Raw genomic sequence first — 16,151 nt, forward strand, 5'->3', positions numbered from 1 at the left:
CACACTGCTAACTGAAAATTAATTGGTTTGATTTGTACATAAAGGAAACAATGATTTCTATTTCAGTTGCATAGCATGCCACTCCTGTTTGAACTTTGGAGACATGGTCGACCCTACCACACAGGCGTTTCAAAGGATCAAGCTCCCTGAATGTTTTTGCAGTGCGCAGCAGTAGATTGAGTGGTGATTACGAATGGGTTAATGTCAGTTGTAAAATATATATATATATATATTTCTTGTAAATGTTCAAATAGTTGGCGGTTGTCAGCATCGCGTTGCGTCTATCTGCCTACCTGGACCGTCTACGGCATCTACGGCCTCTACCATCTACAATCGATGCTTCTACCCATGGAGGAAGGAAACTACCCATCACCATTCCTCTCCCCTCTACCCTCTACCAAGGCCTTGCCCTCGGCATACCTCGGCCTTGCCCTCTACCTGCTCTACCATGGAGGAAGGCCCTCTACTGCCTCTACCATTATAACCAATCATGCAGGCAACGCTCTTACGTGTACGTATTACAATCGAAAACCAAAAAACTGTGACACGATGTTATTGCGTGTGTATTTGCTACTTTTAAAGCTTGCTTATTTATTAATTTTGTGTTTATTTGAGTTAAAGATCGGAACAATGGTTTGTCATGCATATTATCATCATCATCAGACGTGCACATCACGCACGCACCGATCAGGTTGGAAAGTTGCTGGTTTTGCTGGCGTGAATTGAGAAAGTAAATTTCTCCTATTTTGAAGGGCAAAAAGTGCTTGCAAACCATTAAAGGTAAGTAACTTAAGCTGTGCACAGTTTGTGTGATCAATTGCTGCCTTGTGCCGCTGTAGCTGGGAGACGAAACAAAAAAGAAGTGCAAGTGCGCCGGTGGTAACACCCCTAAGCCTAATCGTGAAAACGCGCCGGGCAACGATACAAATGTTTATTGTATTATTTCCTGTGCATTGTTTGTCTGGCTTTTCCTGATGGGCACAGTAACAACTTAACTGTTAGCAGTTTACTGTTAGCAGTGTGTGGTAACTGTGACAAACTATGACGTAAATACCGTTGCCGGCGTTTAACGAGTGAACCTCGCGAGGTTTCAACCAGTGCCTGTTTCAACCTAACCTCATAGTTAGCCACATATCAAACCAACCACTTAATCGCCTGCAGCAATACGACAGTGGAGGTTTGTTAATGCTGCGCAATTGTAACCTTCAATGGCATATAATAATAAAAAAAAAGATTGTTAGAACTGCAGTTACGATACACAGTATTGGGATCCCTGATAGCGTGGTCAACTGAGGTGGACAAGCTAGTGAGGCTGGCTGCCTCTGCTCATGAAGTATATTTTTTTTCTTTCTCGTCACCTGGTAACTGACTTCGACGCGAGAAGCACATTAAATTACTGTCGTACGCCTCTGACAACTGCAGTGGGGTGGTTTGAATTTCTTGAACATTACGAAAAATGCGAGTGTGGAGGGTGGCAACCTGTTCGCAAAAAGATTTGGATTAATGCAGGTGTGGTCAGAAAATTTTCGTTTAGTTTTAGAATTGGAAGGAAATAGTTTTCCTGCAGCAGCGCAACATTTAAACTTGCTGTCCGTAGCAGTTTCGACCTCGGCTGCTACGGCCACATTTCGATGGAGACAAGATTCCATAACGCTCGCGTTTTTGCACCTTGCCTTCGTGCCATTTCGGTATTTTTTTTTTTAAGCGCTGAAATAGTTACGTGTCCAAGTTTGACCAAACCTCATTTGCCTCACAGACCAAACTTCAGATCTTGGTGTGTAAAAATTTATTATTTTGCTCGCAGCTGAAGCGGGAGTCATATGTAAGCGAAAAAGTGAGCGACGCGACAAGGCGGCACGGCGAAAGCGATCATGGTTCGCTCCGTCGCCTACTGGGGAAGATGCATGCCCGCGACAGCGCGAACCGAGCGAAACGGCGACGACGCTTTGTATAGGTTGTGTGGCTGGCATAGTGGCTTGGTACACCGCAAAACTACTGCCAAATGCAACAACAGTCATAACAATTGCAAGAATTAGTTATTTTGCAACAGCGTGGCAAAGTAAAACTTATTTACAACAAACCATATCGAATCTGTGTTAACTTGCACTGTACGAGTAGTCGCGTGCGGTTGTGATTAGACGTTTTTGGAATCCTTGGCCATTCACCATTGTTTGTACAGAGAAACATTTACGCGGTAATGCACAATCACAATGCAACACAACAAATAAAGAAAGGGTGCGGAATGAGCGGCAGTGATGTACGCTTACTTTCGGGCGAACGAGCGAAATTTTCTATTTCGGCAGATCTGAGCGACGAGTCAAGCGATACATGCATTACACGAAGGCTTCACGCGACGGGTGCCGCTGTCACGCGAAGAGAAATGCATGCCGTTTGGCTTGTCGCTCCGATAGCGGCACCCGTCGCACGAAGCCTTCGTGTGATGCATGTGTCGCTTGGCTCGTCGCTCAGATCTGCCGAAATGGAAAATTTCGCTTGTTCGCTTGGAAATGCATGCCAGTAGCATGAACGTGAAGTGTACGTCACTGCCAATCATTTCACACGCTTTTTTTGCAGTGTTGCATTCCGATTGTGCGTTACCATAAAATCTTTTGCTTTGTATGAACAATGGTGAATGGCTAAGAATTCAACGAACGTCTAATCGCAACCAAAAAAAAAGGTCGCGTTACTGGACGCTTCAAATTCGATATGGTTTGTTGTAAATCCATTTTATTTTGCATGTCTCAAAATACTTAAATTCTTCCAATTGTTATGGCTGCTGCATTTGGAAGTAGTTTTGCAGTGTACTATACCAGCAACACAGTGTTGTCGCAGCTTCGTGTTGCCGTCGGTTCGCACTGTCGCATGCATGTATATTCCTCAGTAGGCAACCGAGCGAACCATGATCGCTTTCGCTGCGTGACCTTGTCACGTCGCTCTTTTTTGCTCACATGTAGCTCAGTCTTGAAGTTTGCACCGATGTTTGTAGGGTACTGCCTATTCTTTTCAGTTAGCAGAATTTTCAACATGAAAGTTTTATGGCACTTGCCACTAACTGGCGGCTTTTGATTGATGGCGGTTAATTCTTTGCCTTTTTCTAAATTCAGATTCTCCCGCCACACTTTTATTTTGGCAATATCTGGTGGCAGTTCTTGCCAATGATACAGCTTGAGCATGAGCTTGAGGAAGAATCCTCTCGTGGCACCTTTAATGAAAACCCCAAAATCCAGTGTAAAATAACTATACAAATTTGCGCAGCTCACAACTGCGGCTGTGAATGCTACTTGGCGCCGAGTATGACAGCAAGGATAAGCAATCTTGAGATAGCAAAAACGAGCACCTGAATTCATACTGGTAAGCTACCAGTAAGCTTACTGGTATCACTCAAGAGGAAAGTATGTAACAGTTGCATCTTTTCAGTACCCGTCTATAGGGCTGAAACCTGGAGCCTAACGAGAAGGCTTCTACTTTAGCTGAGAACAACGCAGAGAGCTATGGAATGGAAAATGGTAGGTGTAACGTTAAATAGGAAGGGTGCAGAGTGGATTGGAGAAATAGCTCTAGTTAATGGCTATGAAAAGGGGGAAAGCAGCTGGAGAGGATCAGATAACTGCAGATTTGTTAAAGGACGAGGGGGGATATTGTGCAAGGAAAACTGGCTACCCTGTATACACAATTCCTGGTGTCATCGACGGTACCGGAACCATGGAAGAAAGCTAACATTACGTTAATTCATAAGAAAGGGGACGCTAAGGACCTGAAAAATTAGACAAATCAGCTTACTGTCTGTTACGTATAAGGTATTTACTAAGGTAATCGCTACTAGAATCGGGACCTTAGAATTCAATCAAGCAAAAGATAAGCAGGTTTTCGGAAAGGGTACCTTACTATTGATCATATCCATACCATCAACCAGGTGATGGAAAAATGCTCAGAATATAACCAGCCCTTATAGACCTTTTCAAAATTGTACAAATGGCGCTGCCATATTGGAGACTGGGCTGTGCTCATAACACGGGAAAAAGCTGAGGACTCTCCCTACGGAATGTTATGCAGTCTCTGTGGCGGTTGAAAAAAGTATGAAAGAAAACAAAAAACAGTCTTATTTACTCTGACTCTTTAAGTGTAATTACAGCACTGCACCTCAAAAATGCGACGAAGCCTTTAATTGGAGATATCATCCACAGTGTCGTAAAAACCAATAACAAAGGACCGATTATAAAAATGTGCTTGGTCCTCAGCCACGTGGGGATCAGGGGGAATGAAAAAGCGGACGAATGTGCATCATGCGCACATAACACTGAAATAAATCACGTCAACATGCCCCGTAAAGACTGCATAAAATTTATAATGACTAAACTAAGAGCTAAATGGCAGGCTTCATGGGATAATGAAACAAATAACAAGCTACACTTAGTAAAGCCTATAGTTCAAGAATGGAAGTCATTGAGTCATAAAGAGCGCTTTTTTGAAGTGATCCTGTGTCGCCTCCGCATTGGACATACACATCTCACACAACTTCATACTCCTCGGACAAGAAAAACCTACATGTGAGGCATGCAATGAACAGCTGACAGTAAACCACATTTTAATATCATGCACGAAATATGAGGAAATCAGGAGGAAACATTTTATGTATTTCTATAATAAACACATTCCATTTCATCCAAGTCTTTTGCTTGGAGAGAATGCCATTGTTGAAATTTCTTTTATTTTTGATTTTTAAAAGGAGTAATGCTAATAAACAAACTCTGAGTTATTTTAACAAGAACTGCTTTACCTTGAGTTTGGCGCATAATGGCCTTAGTTGCCTATGGGCCATAAAAAAAACCCCACACAACACATGCACCCTATGCCTGCTTCACACAGCCCAGTTAAACCGGTTTCTCTGAGCGTTGTGAAAAGGTCTATACATGGCATTCATCGATTACGAAAAAGCATTTGACACAGTAGAAACCTCGGCGGTCATGCAGGCATTGCAAAATCAGGGTGTAGACGAGCCATATGTTAAAGTACTGGAAGATTATAGTGGCTGCACAGCAACCATAGTTCTGCATAAAGAAACAAACAAAAAATTTTTATAGAAAAGGGGTTAGGCAAAGAGACACGATCTCCGCAGTACTATTCACAGCTTGCTTAGAGGAAATATTCAGAGACTTTGAATGGGAGCAGTTAGGGATAAGGGTAGATGGAGAGTACCTGAATAATCTGCTATTCACTGGTGGCATTGCCTTGCTAAGTAACTTGGGGGATGAACTGCAAAGAATGATTGATGTCCTAGACAGGAAAAGCAGAAAGGTAGGTTTGAAAATCAATATACAGAAGACTAAGGTAATGTTCAACAGCCTCGGGAAGGAACAGCAGTTTTTGTTAGGTAGTGAAGCACTGGAAGTAGTTGGTGAATATATCTACTTAGAACAGGTAGTAACCACAGATCCGCACCATGAAAGGTAAATGAGAATAAGATTGGGATGGAGCGCATTTGGCAAGCACTCGCAGATTATGACTAGCAGCTTACCGGTATCGCTCGAGAGGAAAGTATACAACAGTTGCATCTTATCTGTGCTCACCTATGGCGTTGAAACGTGGAGGCTAATGAAGGGTGTTCTACGTAAGTCGAGGACAACTCAGAGGGCTATGGAACGAAAAATGGTGGGGGTAACGTTAAGAGATAGCGTGCAGAGTGGGTCAGAGAAATAACTCAAGTTACTGATATTCTAGTGAAACTCGAGAAGAAATGGGCCTGGGCAGGACGTGCAGTGCAAAGAGAGGATAACCGATGATCGCTTATACCCTCTTTACACGGCAGGCTTAACCATGGTTACGCTTAACCGAGGTTACCGAATGTAACCATGGTTAACCATTAAAGCCATCTCTGTTACGGCCACCATTGCCCATAAAAGTACAACCGAAGCGATGTGGTGATCTGCGAAACGAAGCAGCATTTACAAATATCTTATTTATAACGTAGTTTCCGGAGTGCCGTCCGACAAGGCGTCAACAGCGCGATCAAGCCCTGCACGATGGCAGCACCTCATCGACCACCGTAAACACCGCCGCGCTGGCCCCTCCTCCCGCAGACCATACGCGAACGACACACCGGCTCGCTAGTGCCGATGTCAAAAATAAAGCATGCTAAATTTATTGGCATCTGGAATACTGAGCCGAATATCAGGATTGAACCACTTTTGAGGATCGCTGACCAGCAGAAAATTGCTGGTAAGACCGCTCAAGCCAGCTGCCACCGGTGCATTGCGGCTCACCACTCTGCTTTTACTAAGTAGCTCTGCGATTAATGCATCGCCAAAGTTGTTCATATCGTTATTTTACGGTGCAGAATAGGATTCACAATAAGGAAGTTCCATGAGTACATCATTTCGACAACGTTGATCAGTTCCATAGCGCCGACTGCTGCGGTGAAGAGAAATAATCTAGGCTTATCGACGACTAGGGGGTTACGCACCCCGCCGTCGTTCGCCGCGGTAAGTGTAACATACCTCAGCTTGCTCGCAGCATCCCGCGCTGCGTTGCGAACTTGTGCACATCATGATGAAGCTAAGACCGCATAATTTTTTACGTTCCGCGCTCAGCACCAAGCAAGCCGCTGCACATGCGATACTGCAGACACAGGACGGGGCTTCAGTACGCAGACACTTGGCTGTAGGCCGTAACCGAAGACGCCGAGCTGCACAGTAGGCATCAGCTATTAAATACGGGCAAGCGAGTACACTGTTGAAGCAGACATGCTCGTATGCTTCGCGCACTCGGGTGCCGACAAGCAGCCTCCGTCAACAAACGCCCCCCTAACCTCGGTTAACGACGCAAAGCGAGGTTGCCAAACTTGGTGTGCGATAACCACGGTTAGGGGTGTAACCATGGTTTGGTCTGCCGTGTAAATGGGCTAGCTACGGTTTCGCGTACGCTAACCACAGTTAACTCTGCCCGTGTAAAGGGAGTATTAGTGTAACAAACTGGATTCCAAAGGGAGGAAAGCGTGGCAGGGGGGGCAGAAAGTTAGGTGGGCGGATGAGGTTAAGAAGTTCGCAGGGGTCAAATGGATGCAGGTAGTACAGGACTGGGTTAATTGGAGGATAATGGGAGAGGCCTTCGCCTTGCTGTGGGTATAGTCAGGCTGATGATGATGACATTTTTGTGGATATCAAGAAGAAATAGACATGGGCAGGGCATGTGGTACGAAGACAGGATAATCGATGGTCGCGAAGGGTAACAAATTGGATTCTAAGGGAAGGAAAGCGTAACAGGGGGCTGCAGAAAGTTAGATGGGATGATAAGGTTAAGTGCAGGGGTCAAGTGGGTACAGCTAGCCACGACCGGCTGAATCGAGGAAAATGGCAGAGGCCTTTGCCCTGCAGTGGGTACAGTCCAGCTGCTGCTGCGTCTGCTGATGATGAAATTCATATAGGTGTCACTTGTACTGTTGCACTGACCATGCCGCAGTACTGTCTGTATTGAAACTGCTGTTCAACTCTCGTATACTGTTTTTTTTTTCTCATGCGTTATTTGCTCTGAGTAAGCTCCTGTTTACTGCACTTTTTTTAGTTCATGTTCAAGAGGCTGAAATCACATGCTGCAGTTTGGTAGTGCTGGAAAGCTGGGTGGTATTTAGTTCACATGTATGAAGCCTACCTCATAAAAATATCGCCTCGATATAGAAACGTCATTTGCTCCTTGCTATTAGCAGCACATGGTTAGGATTGGGTTGTTTGTTGGACCGTGTTTAAAGTATACATAATGAATGCTATTGTTGTTTTCGTGGAAAAATGCCACACGGCTTTCTGTAGCCAATCGGAACTGATTGCTGGGAGAATTCCGCGCAGAAAATAAATTCTGCTGGCTCCCAGCACAATAGACATTGCCTATTTAAACCATAATTAGCATGATTGAGTGCATGCTATGGCATCGCGGGGTATTAGGTCTCTTTGATTTGGTCTGCACTGGCTGCACTAGTTGTGAAAAGTGCTGCAGTGGTGCAGGCGGTCACATGAGCGTGCAGTGCCAGTTCCGACACTGGCGTGCGATGGCAGCTGCCAAAGGACTTGATATACAACCTAGCAGACACCAACGTGCATGCAGTATACAAAATTGAAGAGCTCTAGTATACATAGCATGTATCGCATGCTATATTGTTACGTGGTGGCATGACAAGCGATGGAACACGGCGACACTACAGAAACAGAACGACGTGATGACATGACGATGAAATATGCTTTAATGGCCAGCGGGCCTGGCCCGAGCGCTCTGCCCCGCGCCACTGCCCGCTTCGTCATCTTCGTAGCAATATCATGAGCTCGTCCAATTTTGAGGCCAGCGGCCGTAGACCTACTGCACGTTGAAAGTGACGACAACTATGACGACAGTGACGTTGACTGTGACCAACTCACCAACACACACATGGCCGCACGATCGTTAGCAGTCTGCGAAGATGCCATTTATGCGCCTGGGTACGAGAGGATTAACTTTGTAAGCAGTTGCCACGAGTATTAGTTTACATCAGACTGCTTAACGAGACAGCGGTGTAAATCTAAGGTTCGGGTCTTCTGTCAAAAAGCACTGCTGCTGTTAAGACGCACGTGCATACTTTATTGTGCAGTGCATGCATTGACTCTCAGACATCTATTTACTCTGTGGGCGGCAAGTTTGATGTCACAGAGTCGCTCTGCATGCTGTTGTATGGATCGGCACGGTAGAAATGACTCAATTGATCGCAACTGATTTCTGTTCGCAGCTGCGCGTCTTCTTAGGTCAAGACCAGTGCCACACAGCACGATACAAGAAAAAATACGACATTGGGCAAACACGCGCAAAGGGGCTGTATCGTAGCCACGTACCGCTACATATGTGTCCACAACTATATGTGACCACCAACAAGATGTTAATCACCAGCATGCAGCCCTACCCTGTATACGCAACTATTCACGGATATGTTATCAACGAACCGTCTGGGTTCTGAAGGAGACTGACTACATAACCACTGCAGAATGAGTGCGGCATCGTCTGCTCTTGGCAGTATGGCGTGTATGCCACGCTGCACTTTTTTCTGCACCTCCTTTGTAGCGAGTGCCCGATGAGTGAGAACTCATGCAGAACTAGTCCTGCACCTTGACAAAACGAGGAGAGAAGTGCAGATGGAGCGCGCGGCACAGGAAAAATGAGGACGGTGGTGCTGCACTCCTTGAACTGGTGCAGATGATGCAGTCATATTGAAGAGACCTATTGCATTATAATGGGCCCACTAAGAAACAGTTTTACGTGTGTGTTTTTTTTTTTTTTTTCAATGCTACATAGTGCGAAGTCTGATATTTCTTGTCTTGAAAAGATATCGGAGCTGCCATTTAATCTTTCTGTGATGGTACGTTGTAAATGCCGAGTTCTTGTTTATTGAGCAGGACCTGCATCATATTCAGCAGTTTAAATGCCACTTCCTGACACCTGAACATTGCAGTGAAGGAAATGGGAACAATTTTTGGATGTTTGTGTTCAGCATGGGCAAAATTAGTGCAAGATTAGGAGGTCTGAAACTATCCCACTTCCATTTCCTGGGGTCTTTTTGTGTGTGTGTGTGGGGGGGGTCTAGCTTTTGAGGCCTTCTGCAGCGAATGGGGCAAACGGGCTAAACTATGAAGTGTGTGCACCATGTTGCTTAACTGCCTTGCCTTCTGTGATGACTGGGATAGTTGATCCAAATTGTCTGTTGCGAAGAGACTGCCACCCAATTTTTCAGTGTCTGGAATGTGGCCCCCTTAACGAAATGCAATCAGTGTGTTTCAGAGCAAATGAATAGCTATTTACTTATACCTATGCTGTTTCTTTCAGTTTGTACAAGACCTAGCAGCAGCAATGTCGTTCTGCTGCGCCTTGAGCAATGAGACCCCCGAGCAGCCTGTGGTGTCTCCGGCTTCGGGGAGTGTATTTGAACGTCGTCTTATTTCTAAGTATGTCCGGGAGCATGGCACCGACCCTATCAATGGACAGCCGCTAACAGAAGAGATGCTTATTGACCTCAAGGTTGCTCCAATAGCAAAGCCACGGCCACCTTCAGCAACCAGTGTGCCTGCCCTGCTGAAGGCCTTGCAGGATGAGTGGGATGCTGTCATGCTGCACAGCTTTTCCCTGCGTCAACAGCTGCAGACAGCGCGACAAGAGCTTTCGCACACACTGTACCAGCATGATGCTGCATGCCGTGTCATTGCTCGTCTCACCAAGGAAGTAACAGCTGCGCGAGAGGCGTTGGCCACACTTAAGCCCCAAGCTGCTGGAGGTGGTGCTGCTGCAGGATCTGCTGTGGAAACTGTGGCTATGGAGACAACTGAAGAGGCTGGCGGCATGACTGCGGAGGTGGTGCGCCGCTTGCAGGAGAAGGCTGCCTTGCTCACAGCACAGCGAAAAAAACGTGGCAAGGCCATTCCCGAAGACCTGGCCAAGCCTGAGGATCTTCGGGCCTACCAAACTCTGGGCTCCCACCCAGGCTTGCACAGTGCTGGCCTGCCAGGTATTCTGGCCCTGGATGTAAGCCCCAGTGACAGAATCCTTACAGGTGGCAGCGACCGCAACGCAGCAGTTTTTAACAAAGACACAGAGCAAGTGGTGGCTGTTCTCAAGGGCCATACTAAAAAGGTAAGGTTGTTAGCTGTTTTATTATATCTGCAGAGTGCTTAGATTGGTTTAATATCTCATGCTGCATGTGTGCTGGTCTAATGGAAACGTGCACTGCAGCTGTGCAGTGTCTCTCTTTATTGAGGGCATCACACCACCTCTGCAGTGTTATGCTGTAATGCATCCAAGGAGAAATGTGTGAAAGTCGAGTAATGAATGAAAACTTGTGGGTTGGAGGTGATCATGTATAGAGTGCAAAACAGTGGTAACCGTAATAGTAAACCCTTAGTGTCTCTCACAAGAGCCTTAGTCACAGTGGGAAGGTTGCAACAGTGAACAGTGGCAAAGTATGCGTGAGTACACGCCACGGGCAGCATGCCTATACAGTAGAACCCCGCTGTAGTAAACTCGGATATAGTAAAAACTCGAATATAATAAACTGAAACTGAAGTCCCAGTTCATCTTCCATAGAAGACTTTTCCCCCCCTTTATAGTGAAAACATTTTTGGTAAAAATTATGTAAAGTGCGTCTGATCGCGGCGACAACTTCCCACGAAATGACATCGCCACATGCACGTTGTCTAAGATCGCGAGCCAGATGTGTTCTTCTCTCTCTTTTTTCTTTTTTTGAAAACAGAAAAATATCAGATTTTTTTTTTTTTTCTAATGGCTTTACCACCAGGCTTAGCAGCACTCAGAAGAAGCCAATTTTATGTAGACCTTAAGCAGCAAGGGAACTCCACAAGGATTGGTTCTCACCTTGTTATTATTTAATATTGCAGTGATTAGTGTACCAAAGAAACTGAATGAAATCAAGGGCCTGAGACACAGTCTCTATGCAGATGATATCGCCCTGTGGACAGCAAGTGCCAGTGATGATCATATAGGAGGTATCCTTCAACAAACAGTGGAGTTTGTGGAACAGTATGCTGCTTCGAGAGGACTTTCATGTTCACCGGAGAAGTCAGAACTCTTCATTTACCAACCACAGAGGAGCAGAATAGGAAAAGGTCAACCCCAAATAGAAGTAAGGACGAAGGGCATCCCTATAGCTAAAGTAGATAAAATAAATAGCAGGCATGTGGCCCCAAAGCAGCAGACGCCATAGGGAAACAATCAAGTGATTTGAAAACAGCATGCAGAGTTAGGTGCATTGCCAACTGGAAAACATGAATGCAAGCGGCAAACTTATTAAGGCTAGTGCTGGCTTTCGTGATCAGAAAATAGCATACTCGATCCCATGTGTGCATCCAAGTGCGAAAAACAGAAGATGGGGGAATCATTTGGAAAAGTATCAAGGCAGCTCTGGGTCTTCACCACTGCACACCTGCAGAAAGGCTCTTGAAACTCTGCGTATCAAACACACTTGATGAAATTATTGAAGTCACTAGTATCTCACAATATGAAGGACTCCAGAATACAGATGGAGAGAGACATACTAAAGAAGAGCCTCAATATTTCCTATGAGGGCCGAAGTGGCACGAAAGCAGACATACCTATAGACATTAGGGATAGGCTGAAATCCCCCAAATCGCCAAAAACATGCATCCATAACATCACAAGAATAGAAGAATAAGAAGAGCCGGGGCCCTACAAAAGCGCTACGGTGGTCGTAGGAGTGTGGTCTACATTGAGAGTCGTAGCAAATGAAAGCCAAGAGATTAAAGCTTGTTGCTCTGTTCACGCAAATTCTGCAGAAAGGGTGGAAGGAATGCCCATAGCACTTGCAATAATAGGAACAGAGGCAAAAATAATTAGTGATTCCATATCTGCGGTCAACAATGATCAGAGGAAGAATATCAAAGGAATCAAACAATATATTAAATCTAGGCTACTTGAAAAGAGAGATTTAAATAATGGGCATCGGCCCACTCCCAGCTACAGGGAAATGAAGGGGTTCACGAGCTCGCCTGAGGTCTTACTTTTCCGGGTGGGCCTGATAGCAGCCGGGACCTACTTTGATATGAAGACAACATGCAAACTATAGTCTAAGTCTAGTGGTATACCCACTGGCTGACAGATCGCTAAACAGAGAGCAAGAGAATGTTCGGAGACTCCTACAGACAAAAGCATATCCCAACCTTGTGGTAGAGCATCCGCCTCTCATTCGGGAGGTACGGGTTTCATCTCCAGTGCCGCCGGGTACCCACCGGTTTCCAATGGGTACAAGATTTCTCCCGGCCTGGTGCTCGGCTCTTCTGGGGTGAAATGCTTGGGAAAAGGGGCTATGAACCAAAATGTTGGTTCAAGAAGAAGAATGGGCTTTTGCCGCACAAGACGGACTTATTGTTGTCCGATGGCGGAACTTATCACTGCCACATCGGATCAACTATTAGAGACCTATGACCCCTTTCCCAAACATCTCACCCCAAAGAGCCGAGCACCAGGCCGGGGGAAAGCTTGTACCCATTGAAAAGCCGGTGGGTACCCAGCGGCACCAGGGATCGAACCTGGTACCTCCCGAACACGAGGCAGATGCTCTACCACAAGGCCACGCTTCGGAAGTAGATGGCTCATGAGTAAATGGCACCCAGCACAACACGGAGAGATGTGCAAAATTGCAAAAAACATAGCAGACATTGTTAACATGATTTGGATGTGCATGAACATAACGCAAAAGCATCAGGAAGGAAGAACAGAGGCCTCCTGGGAGGCTCTGATGCTCAGCTCGGACCTGACAACGCAGCTTGCTATCATCCAACTGGCTGAAGACGCCACCCGGACGCATGAGCTAGTAGTGCCCACAAAAACTTTCGTCGACGAGGCATGTGTTACTGGGCCGGAACAGCCTTGAGCGTGAAACTGAAAGACGTAACTCTAAGCAAAAAATCTATAATTACTGTCTGGCCAGTGAAATTTATATTTGTTTTCGGTACGCCTTCTTTATCGACCATCAGTCGTCATCGTGGTTGCAGCTCATGGTTTCCAGCATCGGACTACATAAAAACGGGTGCATGCACTGATTGAAAAATTCTCGATACAAAATATTTCTACAGCGTTTGTACCAACACTGCTATGGAATCGTACATTTTAGACATCAGTCTTTCGATTGCGGCAAAAAAAAAAAAAAAAAAAAATGAGACCTAAATTCCAGTCTTCTGTCCCTTTTTCGTTAATGTGGCAATAAAGGCTTTTTTTTCTTTTTTTTTTTTTGATGTGGCTTTACCATCAGGCTGAACAGCTTTGAGGAGAAGCCAGCTTTACGAGAATGTTAGAGCCGTGAGGCAAAGTGTATGGTGCTGTGAATTTAGAAAGAAGGCAGAACAGTCTATTGAGAAAGTAAGGGAGAGTAAGAGCGCAGCACTGGGCAAAGTGAAGCATGAAGCAGCAGTAGCAAAAAGAAGTGTGGCATATGTGATCTTGCTGCGCTTGATTGTGTCATGCTCATTTCTGAAGTATAGCCTTTTAAATGATAAACAGTGGAATACAATGCTGTGTTATGCAAAGCATGGGTTTTCACTGGGAATCAAACATTTTGTATTTGTAACTGCATTGTATTCGTGCTAAAGTGGTACACGTGTAAACATGATATAACTAAAAAACAAAATGCATATAGAGATAAGGAAAGGATGGAAGGTATTTCAAAGTGGTCCTTTTATAAACCAGCAGGGTGTGTTTATTAAGTAGCTATTTAATTACCAGGCAGCATCTTCAAAGTAATGTCATCAACTTTTATAGTAAAGACCATGATATAGTAATGATTGTGGTTGGATCAAGTGACTTCACTATAGAGGGGTTCTACTACATAGCTTTATGGCATTGTTTTCAGGAATATATGGAAGAAAGTAGGGAATTACAGTCGTGAGCAAAAGTGGTATACAACACTCAGTCGGTGGGGGAGCCAGGGAAAACTGCATTCCAAATTTATTTAGCAACAGCCATCTGAGATTTAGGCAATAGTGACAAAATACCTTGAAAAACTGTGTCGTGCCAGAAACCATAGCTGTTTTGCAAACATGCCAATGCCCCTATGGGTTTTGCATTTGTCCAGATATGGACATCAGCAGTATTGTATGTCATTCCGTTCTGCAACCACTCCTTCCCTTTCGGAAATGGAAAAGCAACTTTTGTCTATGAGCAGGTTCTCAAGCTGCACCACCAACATGCGCAAACCATAACTGTCAATTTGGCAGCTCTTGAATAAACATTAGAAAGCTGTAGCATGCTCTGTTTACTTTTGTCCCCACCTGTACATATCTTCGCTCTGCAATCAGAGTGAAGGCTTTCCTAGTGGCACCACAATCGGCCCCTTTAGAATGTTGCATCTGCACTCTTCAAAGTTTTTGCACTTTACGAGAAACCCTTGAGGTGGAATTTAGACAAGAGGGAGGATTGCTAGCAATTAGCTTTTTGGGTTTTCAGGGATACAGGGTGAAAACAAGGAGGTGACTTTCTTTCGGCAACCAGCACGTGCACATTTTCCCTGTTGATAGCATGGCCTTTTGAAGAGAGCGCTCGGTGGTTGCTTTCGACGCCACTTTCTCACTATTGTAGTGTTACTCCAAAAATCTTTCAAATGAAGTTAACGTTTTCACGGACTTAATTTAATCAGCTGGCTCATGAAGTGCAGGAAATAACAGGCTGAAAGTTTTCTTTTGGAGGAATGCATTTGTTATTCATCAGTTCTGCTTGATTAGATTTGTTTCAGTTCATGGGGTTTAACATCCCAGAGTGGCTCAGACTATGTGAGATGCTGTAATTGAGGGCTGTGGAAATTTCCGCTGCCTAGGATTGTTTAATGTGCACTGACACCGCTGAGGTTCCTTGTGTATTGCCTCCATCAAAAAGTGACTGCCGCGGCCGGTACTCGATCCCGCATCCTTGGACGCAGCAATCGAGCACCCTAACCACTGCACCACCACGGCGAGCATTGCTTGATTAATTTTTTTTTTTGTAACATGGCGGTCACACAAACACTTAGAGCATAGAATATGAGCCAGGGTTTCATTTATTCCTAAGCTAGATAGCTTTGCATAATGCTTTAAGAGCAAATTATCACCGTACAAGATGTCATGAATACAGCAGGATATCAGTCTGTGAAAGCGCCTGTCACAGTCACATAGTCGATTGTTCCATCGTGAGCAGCATGTGCTCTCTCCTGGCACGTTAAAGATCCCCAGGTGGTAGAAATTTCCGGAGTCCTCCACTGCGGCGTCTCTCGTAGCCCGAGTCGTTTTGGGACGTTAAACCCCAGAAACCAAACCAAACCATCACCTCATTTGGCACTTTAATAGGCTACACAGAGCTAAACTGTAAAGTGGAGTGCATTCATTGGAGAGGAAATGGCAACAGAAAATAAAATGGAAAGTTTGAAAAAAGAATAAACAAAAGTAAGCTTCAAAAGCTTTTCAACAACAGAAGAAACTTTGGGGTATCTTACGCCAAGACAGGTTCTTAGCCCATCAAAAATTCTATTAAGCATGGTGGCTTGCAATGGGACAGAAATCATTTCGTCGCAAAGAACAAGTTGGCGATGATTGGTAGTGTAATGCTGCAGGGGCCGCACAGATATTTCATAACACAATTGGTGTAGTCAGCAC

At 45.0% G+C, this 16,151-nt stretch overlaps 1 protein-coding gene across 2 annotated transcripts in view; it reads left to right on the forward strand.

Annotated features, from left to right (window-relative positions):
- Window positions 1-383: 383 nt before the first annotated feature.
- Window positions 384-16,151, forward strand: part of Prp19 (pre-mRNA processing factor 19) — a 30,396-nt gene continuing 14,628 nt past the window's right edge. Inside the window, exons 1-2 of one of the 2 annotated variants that reach the window (XM_084589314.1) lie at window positions 384-511; window positions 9,832-10,632. In XM_084589314.1, coding sequence (XP_084445440.1) covers window positions 491-511; window positions 9,832-10,632 — 822 coding nt within the window. In that variant the 5' untranslated portion in view covers window positions 384-490. Of the gene's footprint in view, window positions 512-623; window positions 781-9,831; window positions 10,633-16,151 lie in introns of those variants that run through there. The other variant, XM_084589316.1, reaches the window with a different exon arrangement.

This window comes from Amblyomma maculatum, chromosome 1 (assembly GCF_055883805.1).
Source record: "Amblyomma maculatum isolate TAMU_Amacu chromosome 1, ASM5588380v1, whole genome shotgun sequence".
In the NCBI taxonomy this organism is placed as follows: Eukaryota; Metazoa; Arthropoda; class Arachnida; order Ixodida; family Ixodidae; genus Amblyomma; species Amblyomma maculatum.